The 19,411-nt window shown below is 35.3% G+C and overlaps 1 protein-coding gene across 1 annotated transcript; it reads left to right on the top strand.

The window, feature by feature from the left end:
* Positions 1-9,772: 9,772 nt before the first annotated feature.
* Positions 9,773-11,865, top strand: A1O9_12923 (uncharacterized protein; the record flags this gene model as incomplete). Its single annotated transcript, XM_013398156.1, has 2 exons — positions 9,773-10,168; positions 10,237-11,865. The coding sequence occupies 2 exons, from the start codon at positions 9,773-9,775 to the stop codon at positions 11,863-11,865; spliced, it is 2,025 nt and encodes a 674-aa protein (XP_013253610.1).
* Between the last annotated feature and the right edge of the window lie 7,546 nt (positions 11,866-19,411).

Here is a 19,411-nt window from a genome sequence, read left to right as displayed (position 1 = left end):
CCTCTCCTATAGTAGGTTAGTATAGTTTCCTAGGAGATAATCGATAGAGAGGAATTATATAGCTTTAGCTATATAGTTATATAGCCTAAAGATATACTATAAGTAATCGCTCTAGGGCGTACTCTAGAGCTTTATACGAATTTAATTCGTAATATTACTTTCCTTTTCTCTCCGTATAGCGCTAAGAAGTCGCTATTCTTAATAGGAACTAGCCGGGCGCCGAGTAGCGTATAAAGTAAAACTTTTATTTCTATTTACTTTTATCCTACTTTTTCTTCTCTTATATTAATTATTAAGAAAGTTTTTTATAAGTACTTATTTCTACTTTTATTACGTACGATTATTAGTTATTATTAACTCTTAAACGTTCGTAGTCGATATAGTAAATAAATAAGTAAACTAATCTATTTCCTCCTCTTTAATTCGTCCTCTATACTCTAAGTCCTAGGCCTTTTCGTTTAGTTATACGTACTAATAGGAAAACGGAAAAGTTAAGATAATATAGTATTAGTAGTATAGGATATCGCTATAGCTTAGCGTTAATTAGAATAGCTCGCGCTAACTTAAATTTCTATTTTCCTTACCTTCGAGTAATCGCTAGTATTATACTACTATAATATTTCTTAACGAACGGTCTTAGCTATACTAGGAACTAACGTACCTTTCGTACGAAGGATAGTTACTCTAGTATAGGTTCGATCGTACCGACTATCGTATATTAACGCCTTACTTATTTAGAGCCGAAGTATCCTTTTCGATTATTATAATCGTTATAAGCGCTTAATATATCTATTTCTAGAGTATCGACGTATTCTAGGATACTTTAGTAGTACGTATAATAACTATAAGTAGTCGGACTACGATACTCGTTATATAAAGCGCGATAAAGACGACGATAGTAGTATTATAGTACTATCGTCGAATTCGTCCGATAATAACGGCGCTTCCTCTCCTATTCGTAAGGCTCTTCTTCCTCCTTCTTCTTCTTCTCGCTTCGGCGAGGTAGTTATAAAAGGTCCGCTCCTTAGCGATAGATATATATAATATTTCTTTTATTCTCTTATTCTCGTATAGTACTTATATTAATACTAGTATAATTCTAGTAGATAAGGAATATTTTCTATACTTAACTATAGCTTATATCTTAACGTAGCGATTAAGCTTCGCTATACGATAACTAAATAAACTAAATATATATAGTATATTTAGATATTTTATTACTCTTATAGTTCCTTCGTATATACTCTTTCTTTTACTTCCGTATAGTAATTAAGGAGTCGATTATTTCGCTATCGATTCGTACGTATTTAAAGCTACGATATTCTAGAGCGATAATTTCGATTCCTAAATTAGTTCTATATATTTCGTCTATTTTACTAAGTACTATCTTTAAGACCCTCGACTTCTTCGTACGAATTTATAGCGAATAATCCTTTTAATCTAGTATTCTTCTTCGTTCTATATAACGATAGAATTCGACTAAGTATCGTCGGTAACTTATAAAAGTAATAGATTCGTAGATATCGTACGTAGTAGGTTCGAATAGAATATATTATAAATTCCTTTTAACGTATTAAGACGATAGCTATATAATTTAATAACTTTAGTTACGATATACTTCGTATTCTTCTAATTAAGCTTTTTATTCTTTCGCGTTATACGTATATTTCTTAAGTCGAGCTAGACCTTATCGCCTATACGAAACTCTATTAACTATTATTTTATATAGTTTATAATTTCCTTTTACTCTTATTAAATAACGACTATAGAAGTCTAAGCCTATTCTCTCGCCTTCTAGAGTTTTCGTACGATTTCTTCGCCCTATTATATTAGGCTATTTCCTTCTTTATTTTCGCGGAGCTTATCTTATAGTTATACGAAGTCGATATTATATTCGTAAGATAGGAAGAAAGGACTTACGCTAGTTAATTAGGCGTTCCTATTATTAATTATTAACTTAGCGATTAGTAGTAATTCTACCTAATTATCTTAAGCTTCGTTTACGAACGTATATACGTACGTCTCGACTACTTAATTTATTTATTTCGTAGATTCGTTCGTTTTAGGGTAATATATAGTAGATAATCGGCGTACGATACCTAGTAGCTAATATATTTATTTCTATAGAGCGCTTACGAACTAGATTCCTCTATTCGATACGATAGCTCTTAGTAAACTATAGATTCTATAGAATATATATAGGAATAGAAATACTATATCTTACGACTTAATTATATATATCGATTTAAGAATAACTCCTTTTCCTAGTCGGTCTATAATTACCGCTAAATTCGTATAGCCTAGACTCTCTAGAAGCCTATAATAAAGTCGATAGATATTTCGCTCTATATTTAGTTCGATACGAAGAGAAGTTTTAGAAATTCTTATTTCCTTTTCCTCTAGGCTTTTATTCGTCTATAGATATTATAGTTTCGTACGAATTATCGAATATTCTATAGTATATTCGGCTAGAAGAATTATCTTACTATTAAAGAGCTTATTACCTTCTACTCGAAGAATTCGCTAATTATTAAGTTATAAGTTTCTTAAATTAGAAATATATATAAAGATTCTAAATTCGAAATCTATAGTCTTCTACGAAAGCGTATATTTCCTTAGTTATTAATTATATACTTAGCGATAGATACTTTTATCGCTAGAAAAGATAGAAACTTTAGTATTCCTCGAGTAATTAAATTCTTAATTTACTCGTACGTTTCGTCCGACTCTACTATCGTAAAACTAGTTAATATTAACTACGTTACTCGCTAGTTAATCTTCGATAGAAGATTTCTCTACTCGTATAAGAGCTACTTAAATCGTTTCTTTCGCGTCGAAGAACTCCGAGTTTAGTAGTCTTATTATACGATACTATAGCCGATCGTTCTCTTTATCTTTCGATATATCTTATTCTCTTCGCGATAGTATATCGGCCTATATATTATTCTTTTCTTTAAGGTAGAAAATTATAAAGTTATATCGTAAGAGAATAAGAAACTACTATATTTACTTCTTCGTAAGCTTTCGTATAATTATAAAGTATTCTAGATTCTTATAATTTAATTATATCTCGAACTTATCTATACTCCTTAACTTAGCGTCTTATTCTTTAAAATAATATATAATAGCTAGTATTTCTTTATTATATATTTTATAGTTATATTTCGCGAATAAGTTCTTTTTTAAAAAGAATATATAGAGTCGTACGAAACTATCTTTTCTTATCTAGAATAAAGTACTATCTATATACTATTAAGACTAAGCGATATCCTATTAACGCCTAGTTACGTAATTAGGCTTATATAAGCTAGGATTACGTGGTATCTATTAGGCAAGGCTATACTTAAGCCTTACGGAAGATTCTATAAAACGCCATTCTATTCTATAGGATTAGAAATCACTCAACTTGATTTCTAAGCATCCTAGGAGTTAACTCGTATTTACGAATACTCGGTAATTACTCTCGTACTTACGAGATATTATGACGGAGCCTACGCCTATATAAAATAGGCCTATACTCCTCTACTTAGATATATCTTAAGTCATTCAATAAGATAGGAAGCGACTATATATTCTACTCCTTCTTTCTACGGTCTTTAGCTACTTCCATAATAGATCCTAAACCTTATCCCCCGGACATATACTATTTAGAAGTATTAACTTCTAGGAATATTTCTTTTATATAGTTAAATAGAGCGAGGATCGGAACTATTATAAATATCTTCTTTAGTCGTATAAATACTATATCGACTTTTAGATTCTAATAAAAAGTCGAATTCTTCTATACGAGTTTTATAATTAGTAGGATTATCTTTAAGAAATTCTTAATAAACTTTTAGTAGAAGTTTACGAAATTAATAAAACTTTAGATATCTTTAATAGACTTAGAAGCTTTTTTTCTTTAATTACGATAATCTTTACTAGATTTATTCGTACGCCTTATTCTATATCGATAATAAATCTTAAGTACTTTATCGACTTAACTTTAAACTCGTATTTATCGATATCGACCTAAAGCCCTACTTCGCGAAGTCGACTTAAGATTTTTTATATATAGTTTTAATACTCTCGTTATATTCTCGAAGAATAGATTAAAATATCGTCTATATACGTCGAGTAGAAAATATTAAGGTAATCTCGTAAGGCCTAGTTAATATACTTCTAGAACGTACTAGACGCGTTAATAAGTCTAAAAGAAGTAACTAGTAATTCGAAAAGACTATATCTTATATAAAATACTATTATCTACTTATTTCCTTCTATATTTCGAATTTTATAAAAGGCCGCGATAATATCGAGCTTCGTATACTACTTTATTTATCCGATATTTCGTAGAGTCTCGTAGATTAATAGTAATAAGTATTAATCCTTCTTTATTAGTTTATTTAGTCCTCGATAGTTAATATAGAATTATAATCCTCTTCCTAGCTTTCGTATAAAGAAAACTAGAGCTATCGTTAACGAGTTACTTACTTTAATAAATTCCTTATCGAGAAGTTTAGTAAGCGTATACTATAGTACTAAGAGTTCGTCTCGAGATATATTATATTATAGACTCTACGAGACTTAAGATTTCTTTCTATCTTTTAGTTCGAGGTTAATCGCGTAGTCGATCTCCTTCCCTCGTAAAAGAAGTAACTTTTCTACTTTCGTACGACTAAAGACGTTTAAAAAATAGTAGTACTATTAAGGAAGCTTCGTATACGAATTAGTAGACGTCTTTACTCTAAGTACTTTTTTAATATCTACTATCGTCGCCGAGAATACTTAGGTCTTCGTACGCTTTTTACTTTTCTAAGCTAGTAGATCGAATACTACGACGAAGACCTAGCTATAGTCTAAGGATATACGTAGTTTTTATAGTATATTATAGATTTTTAGATTAAAATAGCCTATTAAGAGAAAGTCGTTTACGACGCTAAGATATATACTATTCTTCTTTATCTAGAATAGCTTAAGAATAATTTCGTATACTAAGTTCGAAATAATATAGAAGAATAATATTTCTTTATAACTATCGATATCGACTTTAACCTTCGCTACTTTAGAAATTTTAGATTATATAGAGTTAAATCCGAAGATCGAACGAGAAGTAATAGAAATACGCTCGAAAGAATAGCGAGAAGCGAAGCGAAAGTTAATTAAATTATACGATAAATAACTAGAATTAATTAGAGTCGATATATAATATTATTTATCTAAAAGTAATAAAACTATAAAGAATTAGTCGTCTATTAAGAATCGAAAAGTCTTTTATTCCTTCTCTATCTTCTTTATACGCTTCTACTAATAACTTCTAGTAGAAGCTACTTTTTTAACGATTCCTTATTATTATCTATAATCTCTAGTACTACTACTTTCTTCTTCGTCTTAGGTTATACGGCGAAAAGAAAAGGATATTTAATAATAAAGTAACTTCGTTAGTTATAGTAAAGATACGCTCCGAGCTTCTTTCTCTAGTTAAGTATCGTTTACGATATCTATAAAGCTCTCTATAGTTCCGCTAAGGACGCTATAGCTTATACCGTTAGCGTTTAATTTATCTTATCTTTCGTACGACTAGTAGTATCGAGTAGATTACTTCTAAATATCTTTTCTTTAGCTTTCTTCTACCGAAGAGCCTCTAGATTTATATTAATTATATAGAGGAGAGTATAGTACTCTCTATAGGTTAATAGAATTAGCGTTATAACGAGGGCGCTCTTTAAGTCGTACGAAAGGTAGTTTAATATAAACGTCTTCTTTACTAAGTCGGTCTAGTCTAGTTCGTTAGCTTCGAGTAGCGTACGATTAAACTCGATAAGAAATACGCTAAAGGACTTTCTATTCTACTTTAGTTAAGAAAGCTTTCGTAATACTTTCTCTATAACGTCGATATCCTTATACGTCGCTTTTAATTAACTAATAAGTTCTTTCGTATTTATTTCGAGGATTAATTATACGAAATTAATCTACGAACTAATCTAAGTAAGGGTATAGCTCCTTAATCTACTATAGAAATACTAAAATCGTACGACTTCGATTTCCTCTTATTTATCGACTATTAATTTAGCTCGAGCTTAAGTAAACTACGACTAAAACTCTAATCTTTTTCTATTAAATTTAGCTAGCTCGGAGAGCTTAGCCTTTCGTCGTATAAAATCGGATTTCTATATAGCGCTCGCCGTCGTAGAAGTCGTTACTTTAGGCGTACGAGCTTATACTCTATTCTATTAGTCGAGTTAATTCTCGAGTACTATTATTCTTTAGTTTTAAGCCTATAAGAACTAGTATAGCTCTACCGCCTACGCTAGAGTAGTTTCCGTTAGTTACTATTCGTTATCTATTTCGTACGCGATACTCTTTCGCTACGTATAATAGGAAGCTTTAAAATAATATAAGGATTTAGCTAGGAATTTAAAATAATTTATCTAACTATTATATAACGAGGATTCTAAAGCTAAAAAGAGAAAAGAAAAGAGAAAATCTATCTACTATACGAATAAATAAAATACTTTTTATCCTCTCCTATAGTAGGTTAGTATAGTTTCCTAGAAGATAATCGATAGAGAGGAATTACGTAGCTTCGGCTATATAGTTATATAGACTAAAGGTATACTATAAGTAATCGCTCTAGGGCGTACTCTAGAGCTTTATACGAGTTTAATTCGTAATAATTATAGCTTAATATTATCTACTATAGTATTAAGTATATATTTAATTTTAACGTTCGCGAGTAAAAGGTTAATTAAATTTATTACCTTATATTAACCGCTACTATATACTTCTAATACGGCCTTCTCGTTCTAACTATCTCTACTACTATTACTATAAATAGCGCTATCTATAAACGTCGATAATATATTAACGATACTTTCTACTACTCCTTCTACCGACTATAGTAACCTTAAAGGCCCTACCGACTATAATTTATCTAATACTAGTAGAGAGGTAATCGTAGATAGTTTCTTATTACCTAACTATACTAGCTATAAAGGCGTTAATTAGGGTTATATTCTAGACTATTATATATATAACTATAGAAAAAGGCTACGTACGAGTTAAGTATAGAAGTATAGATACGATATCGAAAAAAATAGCTTCGGCTATCGCTTCTAGCTCTATAGAGAGTACTACTAAAAAAAGGCTATAATTACTTATATATATAATACCGTATCTATAAGTTAAGTAAATAGCTATATAGAAGATATTTACTATATTAATAAAGACGAGCTAATATTACCTTAAAGGAAGAAATAATATATATTCTTTAATCTAGCTAATTTAAATCCTTATCGACTAAAGAATTAAGTCGTAATAAATACTTTTATTACCTCGCTCGATCCTCTATAGTTTTAACGTTTACTTATACGCTAGGTAGTCTATAATAACGTTCTATTTAATAAGCTTAAAAGTCGATACTTCCGCGAACTTATAGAATATATAAATAGCGCTATTATTAAGTCCGAAAGTCTTCCTATATATAATATAATTCGTAAATAGATTATATAGTTTTTTAATAGTTATAAAGATATCGTAACTAAGTTACTTAGCTACTTATTTAGTAAAGTTAACGTTTCCTTCGACGCTTAGTTTTCTCGTAAGTTTACCTTTCTACTCGACCTTACTATATACTTTCTCGACGAAGAAGATAAGCTTCGAATATTTCTTCTAGGCCTTTCGTAAATCGAGGACTATTATACGAGCGAAAACCTTATAGAACGCGTTAATAAAATTATTAACGAATTTAGCTTTAAGGAATATATCGAATACTTTATTATAAATAACGCGAATAATAACGATATATATCTCGAAGAACTTAGTATCGAATTTAGCTTTAATAAGAAGTATCGACGGCTTCGCTACTATAGATATATTATTAACTTCGTCGCTCGATCGATACTCTTTAGTACGAATACGGACGCCTTCGAGGAAGAATACTAAGCCGATAAAGAAGTTTAAGATAAGATAAGGTTATAAAAGTCGAGGAGCCCTATTAGTAAGCTATATAATATTATTTACTAGGTATAGAGATCTAGCTAATATATTAGTAAACTCTACTAGCTTTAGCTTATTAAGAATATCGCCTTAAATCTAGAAGATAAAATAATCTATAATATTATTATAAATAATACTTTCCGCTAGAACTTCTTTAAGGCGATAATAGAACGAGGCTACCGGCTTCGAAATTTACTCGATACTATAGTCTAAGTAGAAGTAACGAATTAGAACTAATATAAAGCTCGGAGAACTAATAACGAAACGAAACCGATACTAAAGAAGAGTTAAAAGAAGCCGATAATCATTAACGATAAGATATCTACTAAGGACTAGTCGATAATTATAGAGTATCTAGCTATATAGAGTATCTAGCTATATTAAAGCCGTTAAAGATAGCTACTAAACGCCTAGAAGGCCGACCTAAAGAAGGTCGGTTAAATCTAGCTACGTATTACCTATACTAATAGACTTTAGGTAAATTCGGTACGATATAGGAGGTTCTACTAATAATAGAGTAGCTACTAAAGTATTTAGAAGAGATAAAGATCTAATACGAGCGAGATAAAGAACTATACTTACGAATTAATTATAACCTTAGCTAGATAAAGATAGATAAATACTATATCCTTACTAAGGATAGCCCGATTTACCTAGCCGCTCTTATCTTCTATTCTACCTTCTACTAGTTAATCGTCGAGTTATAATAGATAGATTATTCTAATTAGTTAGTAAGAGGTAAGATAGCCGTATAAGCGCTATAGGAGGAGTATCGAAAGCTCCCTATCGAGTAGGATACGATACCTAAATAGCCTACTATTATAAAGAAGATAACCGATCTAGATAACTTTATAGCCGTAATTAGGAAGCTTAGTACTTAGCCTCTACCTTTACTATCGCCTATACGCGATAAGTATATAGAATAGGTAGCTACTACCGATCTAGGCGATTATTTAGTAGATAATTTAATTTAATACTAGCTTCTTCGAAGACGGTAGTATTTACGCCTCTTTCGTATATTAATTCATCTCTTTTTAATTTTCGCGATATCTTCTAAACCGGAACGGATATTTAGCCTTATAGAATAGATAGTTATACCTTAAAGAAGCTAGCTAAAAGTAGATATTATAGGAGCGGCTTAATATATATCGCCTTAGGAGAAGAGCCTAGTTACTAAGAATTAGCGATCTAAATATCTAAATAGATCTAAATCTTAGTAAATTAAATTAGATTAAATTAAATGAATACTTATTGATACTAAATTAAATTAAATTGGGGGGTATAATTTGATTTGATTTATTTGTTGAGAAGGCTAACTAGAATGGGCTAGCTTAAATAGAAACGCAGGTCAAAGAGCTAGACTAGAGAGTTAGAAAGAAGTTGGGATAGGCACGGACGGCTAAGTAATTGGCTACTGTTTTCCAGTGTCCCGAAAGACCTACTAGTCACAATCCAATTACACTCGGAGCTAGGATAATGATACCTAGTACACTCTACTTGAAAGCGCAGAACTAGCAGTCCAACCTCCGCGGCTCTTTTCCGCTGTTGAACCGACATCACTTAGTTCAAGGTTTAACGCGGGAGGCGAATCTGCATATCACAGTACGCGTACCTAGTTAGTGGTATATCCGTACCTCAGCTGGAGCCGGGTCACAGATGTATGCTAAGCAGCTGGGCACATTATAGTTCGTACACCAGTCGAGATGATTAAGTACATCTCATATGTATGTTGTGCCTTGACCTTGTTCCGAAGATTTATCTTTGATAGTGTTGGAATCGTGATCCACTAGATCCAATGTCTGAGATTGCAGACGTGGCACCTAAAGTGGCGGCGGCCGTTGCGCCCCAGCCAGAGGAAAGCATTCAGATGCAGGCGAACGGAGTCAGCCGCAGTAATCAGGTTATCTTGCAAAAGTATGAGCAAGAACGTAACAAGCGTCTGCGCGACGACGGGAATGCACAGTATATTGACCCATCGCTTCATCCCAAGCTTCGCCAGTTTCAGCAAGATGTTTGGGCCAAAAGCCTCCCAAATCCAGGACTCGATAGAGCACGGAATGGAGACAAACACAAAGTCGTACTACTCGGAGCTGGATTCGGTGGTTTGTCAACGGCTGCTCGTTTGAAGCAGGCTGGCATCGATGATGTTGTGCTACTTGACATTGCTGGTGGGTTTGGCGGTACCTGGTATGTAAGTTTCATCCGTCTCAATTGGGCCATGTAAGCGGTAGAATGGGGTTATTCACGTTGGAAATTTAGTGGAATCGCTACCCTGGGTTGATGTGTGATGTCGAAAGTTACATATACATGCCTTTACTGGAAGAAACAGGCTATATTCCCAAGCACAAGTACTCCAGTGGCCACGAGCTACGGCAGTATGCCGAGCTTCTTGCCGATACGTTCCAGCTTCGAGACAAGGCCATCTTCCAGGTCAAGGTTGAGACAGTCAAGTGGGATGATGAGAATAATCATTATGTCATTGACCTGACACGACTAGATGGGAAGGGAAGTCTTCAGATTCTCGCCGATTTCATCGTGAGCAACTGTGGTGCGATCAATTTGCCCAAGATGCCCGATCTACCAGGCATGCTTGACTTCGCTGGTCACAGCTTCCACACTTCACGATGGGATTACAGCTACACGGGTGGAGCCCCAGAGAATCCAGACTTGACTAACTTACAGAACAAACGCGTGGGGATTATCGGGACAGGTGCTACTCTCCTTGATCTCTCTCGTGGAAAGATATTACTAACTTTATTAATTTGTCTAGGCGCAACCGCGGTCCAGGCAGTATCACACTTGGGTAAATGGGCAAAAGAACTCTATGTATTCCAGCGTACCCCATCGTCCGTGGATGTGCGGAACAATCGTGCTACTGATCCCGAATGGTTCAAAAAAGAAGTTGCTGGGAGTGGACATGGCTGGCAACTTCGTAGACAAGAAAATTTTAACCTCCACGTTGCCGATGTTGACCCAGGCGTCGATATGGTGGACGATGCGTGGACCAGTATGCGAACTTTCAGCTATGTGGTCGGCAATCCTAAGATAAACCATATGAAAGATGTTCCTAGCTTTCTTGCAGAAGCTGGGGCCCAGGATTTTCCTCGCCAGGAAAGGATCCGGAAACGGGTCGAAGAAATCGTGAAGGACAAGGCAACGGCAGAGAAGCTAAAGCCTTGGTACTCAGGTTGGTGTAAGAGACCTTGTTTCCACGACGATTATTTACCAACATTCAATCGACCGAATGTACACCTCGTCGACACAGATGGGAAAGGGGTCGACAAGGTCACCGCAAATGGAGTTGTCGTGGCTGGAAAAGAATATCCACTGGATCTGCTGATATTCGGTACGGGATATTGGATCAAGGGTGCCGAGAGTCCTTGTGGGAAGGCCAATTTCAAAGCCTACGGCAAAGGCGGTGTCTCGATGGACGACAAATGGGCCGAGCAGATCACCACTCTCCATGGCCTCATTACAAATGGGTTCCCTAATTACTTCTTCCCCGGCCCAAATCAGTCTGGTGCTGCGGCAAACATGGTGTACGGGATGTCCACCTTTGCCGACCACCTGGCCTACATTCTAACCGAAGCCTACAAGAAGTCCTCTGGTCGGCCAGTCCTGATCGAGGGAGAACCTGACGCCATGGAGGACTGGTCCCAGCAGATTGTATCCAAAGCAGTCGCCTTTGCGGCGCTAGGCGGATGTACACCGAGTTATCTAAATGGCGAAGGCGCTGTAGGCAAACCCATGGCTCCTGAAGTCATGGCAAAGGCAGCTAGAGCCGCTGTTTGGGGTGAAGGTGTACAGAGCTATATTGACATCGTAACTAAATGGAGAGCTAACGGCGACCTGAAAGGACTCAAGATCACTCCTTCAGTGACAGCTTAAACGATAGGTGAAGCGTTCGAGGGGTAACTTTTGTTCAATAACGGTGGTGCAAGATATACATCTAACCCTCTCTGCTGAGCAAGAAGATAGAAAGCCATGGCGAGTTGCATTTATCTCCCATCATTCATGATGTGTAGTCTTCTGTAGAGATCTCGAATCATTCATTCAGCCGACCCTGACACTGAAGACTCCAGAGCTGCGACCGGATATCTCTAAATTGGCAATTGCTTTTCCAAATTCATCTACCAGCCATGATGCCGGGTGTTGTAATCTTGGTTCTCCTAATGCAAACGCGATCACAAAGAGATTGCCGAGCTCCATCGGAAATGATAGGCATGATGCCATGTATACAGGAAATCTCTGTCACTTGCGAACACACTTGACCACTAGGGGCCATGACTTCCCTCCTCTTTGTGAGTCCTGTGCATGGAACGAGGACCTCCGACGAACCCTACCTGCTTTCCACCTTTCGGGGTGCACGCTGGCCCACTGAGCGCTTGAATTACCTTACTACCACCCCCCTCCGGCGATCCGCGACCCGTGCCTCTCACCACAGGCTTCGAACGATACTTAGATTCACTATGTACGAAGAACAAAGACCATGCACACTCGCAGAACACTGTGCCGCAGAGGAAAGACCAGGCGCATCAATCCCAGCGAATACCCTGTTTTGATCACGGATGCCAAGGTCGTAACTTCTCTTCGTGGAGCAACTATATGCGACAAATAAAAGAGCAGGCTGGCTATACTAAGATCTTCGTCTGTGATCGCTGCGGTAGGAGTTTCACACGGGTTCAGGCTAAGAATGCCCATATAGAGCGAAAGCGGTGTACAAGATATATCGCTCAGAGAAGGATCGCGCATTTGAAGTCTGCTCTTATTGTTGTGAATTACGGCAGTGGAAGCATATATTTTTTCTTATCTTCCTACTCTCTCAGAATGTAGAGAGTATAAATACAGTGAGAGTAATACTCTAGAAGCTTCCTAACAATTTCCAAGCACGCGGAATAATTCTATAAGGCTTTCATCAATATCATGATAGTTGGTTGAGCCTCATATCACAACACTTATTAATGGATCCGCTTAGATCATCTCATATAATGATTTACTTCTAGACCAATCCATCTCTTCAAAGGACATTCGAATCGCCGAAAGTTGGCGGGTCGGACGGTCGAGAAGGACGCTTATCACGGATTTTAAGGCGGTAGCGATCTGTGGCAGACGTTGTAATCGAGTAGGTATCTATGTCTACTAAAAGCAGAGTCTGCGCCTACTATATCAGGGCAAGATGCGCTTACTAAGGCCACCGGATAGTGTCCGGCGGCGACGGTTATGTGCCTAACAAAGGCTTTACGGAAATGAATTGTTTTTTATTTCGAGATCTCAATTATTTTGTGGCTTGGAGCTTGCCTTGTTGTCAGCGCTGACGACTAACGGGTCATTCACTCTGGGTCATCACTCTTTGGCTCGACAGCAATGACCTAAGGATCACTCCCAATCCCGAGGTCACTCCTAGACGTTATAGGGCTATATACTCTAATTACTGAGTAAGTATATAAGCATCTATATAACAATCAATTCCGTCAACAAATATGCACGCCATAAATTCTAAAGTTAAACGGCCTTGTCCGGTACTACTACGTCATTATAATTCGTGTAAGTTATAGAGACCTTCTCTCTCTTTAAAGTAACCTAGCCCGTAAGAAACCCTAATCTTATTACTATATCGGATATTAGCGCGTACTACTCCTATTATCCTATATATTATAATTCGAGCTATAAGTAGTTCTAACTAAGGTAGGGTTCCTTAATAGAGTAGGTACTAGAGTATTAACTAAGATAATAAAGAAAATATATAATCGTCGGACTATATCCTAAAACGTAGGTATAGGATTACTAACGAAGTTAACTACGAACTATACTATCTAAGTAAAGGAGCGTATATATATAATACTAGTCTAGACTATAGACTTACTTAAACTATCTTTATAGTCTATAGTCCTCTATAGTCTATCCTCTAGTTACGTAACGTAGCCTCGTTCTCTATCGACTAACTTCCTTATTTCTCTTAAGTATAGGTAGCTTATCCTTAGCGACCCTTCTAGTAACCTAGTTCGTAATACTATCTCCTCCTCTTCCTATTCGTTATCCTTAACGTATATAAGGTAAGTATTATTCGCCCGAGGCGGTCTATCCTCCTCCTTCCTTCCTATAGCTAACTATACTTCCTAAGGCCTCTTTCTCTAAGCCCGAGTAACTCCGATATCTTACCGCTAAAATCGAACTCTTATATTACGAACTAGGTTATAGATAAGGTCGCCGGGATAGGCGCCCTACGTTCTAAGGGATAGCGGATAGCGTAAGGAAGGTTAGCCGATAGAGAACGAGGCTGTATTACGTGACTAGGGGATGCATTAGTATATTAATATAATAGAATAATATAGTAATATACTAAAGTAGTACTTTAAGTATTATATATATACGCTCTTTCACCTAGATAGTATAGTTCGTAGTTAACTTCGTTAGTAATCCTATACCTATATTTTAGGATATAGTCCGACGATTATATATTTCCTTTATTATCTTAGTTAATATTCTAGTATCTACTCTATTAAGGAACCCTACCTTAGTTAGAACTACTTATAGCTCGAATTATAATACTTTAACTACTACTTTAACTACTACTTAATTAATATTAGATATCTATAAGAGTATAAGTAACTTAACGAGAATACTAAGATAATCGATTAATTACTATATAGTCCTTAGAACATCGACTATAAGAACTTAAGGAGTCTAAAAACCTCGTATACGATCCGTATAGCCTCTAAGGTCTTATATACTAGGTCCCTTAGTGTTTTAGGACTAGTCTTAGTATAGAATGGGTGCTTCTAGGGTCTACCGTAGTTCTATCCCGTAATAATATCTAACGTAGGATTATCTCGAATTAAATCCCTACTACCTAGCGTACGTCTACTTAGGCTACGTAACGAGTTAGGCTAAACCTAGTTAAAAACCCGGAACCTAACCTAATAGGGTTAAATTAATTAGGTTTCTAAAATAGCTAAAAACCCAATGGGTTTTTTAATCGGGTTAAAAAAAAGAGGATAGGGTTTAAAACCTAATAGGGCTACTAAGAGTTACTAAAAATTAACTATTTTTAAGAAAAATAGAAATAATTACTATAAATAATATATTTTTTACTAAAAATAGTAATAATCTAAGTAATAATCTCTATTTTTAGTAATTTAGGCTACTAAGACTAAACCTAATAGGGATATAAATTCTATTAGGTTTTTAGTTAATCGGGTTTTTATAAGGACTAAAAACCCTATAGGGCTTTTTGCTCGGGTTATAAAAGGTCTACGAGTTATCTAACCTAACTCGTTACGTAGCCTACGTCTACTTATAGCCTTAAATAATTCTTTAAAGACTAATATTATTTAAGATAGTAGTTCTAACGACGACTTAGACGTAGATATAGTTAACGTACTAGAACTTATTAATATATCTAAGGATAGTATTAAGGTAGAACTATTCTATAGAAATAGAAAGAAGCTAGGATACTTCCTTATATAACTTAAGACTATCTTTAAGCTTAATCTAACTAAGTATACTAGGATAGAAGATAAGGTTATATTCGTAGTAATATACCTTAAAGGAGTAGCGTTCTATTAGTTTAAACTAGTATAGGACGACTACCTTAAGTCCTCTAGTTCCGACGACGAAACTAGAATATATTTTAGGAACTTTATATAGTTCGAAGTAATAATTAAATAGATCTATAGTACGATTAATAAGACTATAGTAGCCTCTCGTACTATATATATTCTTAAATAAATAGAATCTATAGTTAATTATTATTCGGAATTTAAAAAGCTAATAAGAAACTAGAGTATATAAATAATAATATCTTTAAGAATATATTCTATAATAGATTAAAGAAGAAGGTTAGGAAGGAAATAATAGAACGCCTAGGAACGTATAAAGATATAGTAGATAAGTATTACGAGTTAAATCCGTATAAAGCTCTAGAGTACGCCCTAGAGCGATTACTCGTAGTATACCTTTAGGCTATATAACTATATAGTCGAAGCTACGTAATTCCTCTCTATCGATTATCTCCTAGGAAACTATACTAACCTACTATAGGAGAAGGTAGGAAGTATTTCCTTTATTTATATAGTAGATAGATTTTCTCTTTTCTTTTTTCTCCTTAGCTTTAGAATCCTCGTTATACGATAGTTAAACGAATTACTCTAAATTTCTAGCTAAACCCTTATATTATTCTAAAGCTTCCTATTATACGTAGCGAAAGAGTACCGTATACGAAATAGATAACGAATAGTAACTAACGGAAACCGCTCTAGCGTAGACGATAGAGCTATACTAGCTCTTATAGGCTTAAAACTAAAGAATAATAGTATTTAAGAATTAACTCGACTAATAGAATAGAGTACGAGCTCGTACGCCTAAAGTAACGACTTCTACGACGGCGAGCGCTATATAGAAATTCGACTCTATACGACGAAAGGCTAAGCTTTCCGAGCTAGCTAAATTTAATAGAAAAAGATTAGAGTTTCGGTTATAGCTTACTTAAGCTCGAGCTAAGTTAGTAGTTAATAAGTAAGAAGAAATCGAAGCCGTACGATTTTAGTATCTCTATAGTAGACTAAGGAGCTATATATTATAATCCGAGCTATAAGTAGTTCTAACTAAGGTAGGGTTCCTTAATAGAGTAGATACTAGAGTATTAACTAAGATAATAAAGGAAATACTTATTCGTCGGACTATATCTTAAAATATAGGTATAGGATTACTAACGAAGTTAACTATAATCTATCTTAATATAGGTAGCGGGTATATATATATAGTACTAGTAGCTCTCTTAGATCTCGTAGCTCCCCTAGATCTCTTAAGATCCTATAGGATCTAGGGGATCTAGGAGATCTAGCCTTCCCTAGTTACGTAACTTAGCCTCGTTCTCCATCGGCTAACTTCCCCCCTAGGTAGGTACCTTAATTCCCTTGGCGACCTTTTAAGTAACCTAGTTCGTAATACTATATCCTTATTTAGGTTAGTTTATAGATTAATTTCGTATAATTAATCCTCGAAATAAATATAAAAGGACTTATTAGTTAATTAAAAGCGGTATACGAGGACGTCGACGTCGTAGAAAGAATATTACGAAAGCTTTCTTAACTAAAGTAGGACGGAAAGTTCTTTAGCGTATTTCTCGTCGAGTTTAATCGTATACTACTCGAGGCTAATAAACTAGACTAGGTCGACTCGGTAAAGAAGATGTTTATATTAAACTATCTTTTATATAACTTAAAGAGCGCCCTCGTTATAACGCTAATTCTATTAACCTATAGAGAATACTATATTCTCTTCTATACGATTAATATAAATCTAGAGGCTCTTTAGTAGAAGAAAGCTAGAGAAAAGATATCTAGAAGTAACCTACTTAGTACTACTAGCTATACGGAAGATAAAATAGATTAGACGCTAACGATATAAGCTATAGTATCCTTAGCGGAACTATAGAAAGCTTTATAGGTATCGTAAACGATACTTAACTAGAGAAAGAAGCTCGAAGCGTATTTTCGCTATAACTAACGAAATTACTTTATTATTAAATATTCTCTTCTTTCTACTATACGATCTAAGACGAAGAGGAAAGTAGTAGTACTAGAAACTATAGACGATAATAAGGAACTATTAAAAGAGTAGCTCCTACTAGAAGTTATTATTACGGAATAGGACTACGGTAGACCCTAGAAGCACCTATTCCATACTAAGACTAGTCCTAAAATACTAAGGGGCCTAGTATATAAGACCTTAAGGGCTATACGGATCGTATACGAGGTTTTAGACTCCTTAAGTTTTTATAGTCGATATTCTAAGGACTATATAATAATTAATCGATTATCTTAGTATTTTCGTTAAGTTACTTATACTCTTATAATTCTATAAGAACTTCCCTTAACTACTATACTAAGGAAAAGACTTAGGGGTATAAGCGGCGTAGCTAAAACGCGTACTTAAAGAAGGTTATTAGCTTAGATAGAGTAAATAGAAAATCTATCGCCCTAAGTAGGAGAGCTATCGGGCTCTACCTAGCGTATAGTAGAGGAAGCGCGGAAGACGCGCGGGTCTCGAGCGAACTCGAGTAACCTACTATTATCGCTTAGTAGAGCTAAGGAAGATACTCCTTAAGGAAGCTCTAGAGCGTTAAGTATCGTACCTATATCGGTAGTATAAGATCGCTACGCGTAACTATAATATAGACTACTAGAAAAGAAATAGCTAGATAAAATATAACGAATAGAGGCGGAGCTCCGAAGTAAGTAAGTTAATAATCCGATAGATATTCTAGGTACGACGCTACTCCTTCGTAAGCGGCTAGTAAGTCTATAAGAGGATAGTCTAGTAAAGTATATTAAGATAGGAGAACCTAAGATATACGTAGGTACTTCGCTAGCTAGTCTATAGAAGTTCGATATCTATTAGTAGATTCGTTTTTCTATACTATCGAGTTCGATGGTACTATTGGACGCGGATCGTATTAACTTAGCGGCTACGTCCCTAACTAATACTACTACTTTAGTATAGGCGCGCCGAGAAGAAGTCGTCCTAATATAGAAAGACTTTATCTACTTTCTACGAAACCTAGTATAAAACCTAGCGAACTACCTAATATCCGTACTAAGTCGCCTATAGCGGAAACGCTAGGGCGAAAGCTAGATAGTTTAAGAGCTATAAGAAGAGCTTATACGTATTCGAACGAATATCCTACCGATATTCGAACGCGAGACGTATACTTAGAAGCTACTACTCGCCTTAAAGCCTAAGATTCGGCTAGAGGTAATAAGGTAATTACTCGATATTAAATTTAAAGAGTAGGTTCTACGCGCGGTATAGCGCTAGAAGAAGCTTTAAAGGACTTCTAGTAGAAAGCCTAAATTACGAGAAGTCTCGAAGTATTCTTCTAGTAAGCTAAGCGCGGAAACTCCTTAAAGGGAGCGCTCGGGGCTCTACTCGTATAACGATAAGTCGAAGGGAAAGAATAGGAAGTATAGACCTACTTTCGGCGATAGACTATATTAAAACTATAACTAACCTAGATATATAAGAGTAGAGTACCTATAGAGTACTAGTAAGGTAGCTAGCGGTATAGCTAGAGATAAGAGTTAGGAGAAGAGTAAATTCCTCTAGATAAAAAACTTAGTACCTAGTACGCTACGCGCTACTAGCGTAGTAGGACTACTAGAAGGTAGTACGATATCGTCGCGAATACTAGTAGTAACTATAGATATAGAGTTTAGTAGTAAGAGGCGTACGCTTCGCGTACTAATCGACTCCGAAGTAGAGCTAAACTTTATATTATAGAGAGTAATTATAGAGAAAGGCCTCGCTACGAGAATATCGAAGGAGCGTATTTACGTCGTCGACGACTACTTAATTTAAGTCTATAAGGACTACTATATAGCCCTATATACGACTAATATATTAGGAACGTACGTTCCTAGTACCTATAGGTTCC

Source organism: Exophiala aquamarina (genome assembly GCF_000709125.1).
Source record: "Exophiala aquamarina CBS 119918 chromosome Unknown aczIA-supercont1.33, whole genome shotgun sequence".
Taxonomy (NCBI): domain Eukaryota; kingdom Fungi; phylum Ascomycota; class Eurotiomycetes; order Chaetothyriales; family Herpotrichiellaceae; genus Exophiala; species Exophiala aquamarina.
Note: the sequence above shows the minus strand (reverse complement) of the source record. Positions and strands in the feature narration are given on the sequence as shown.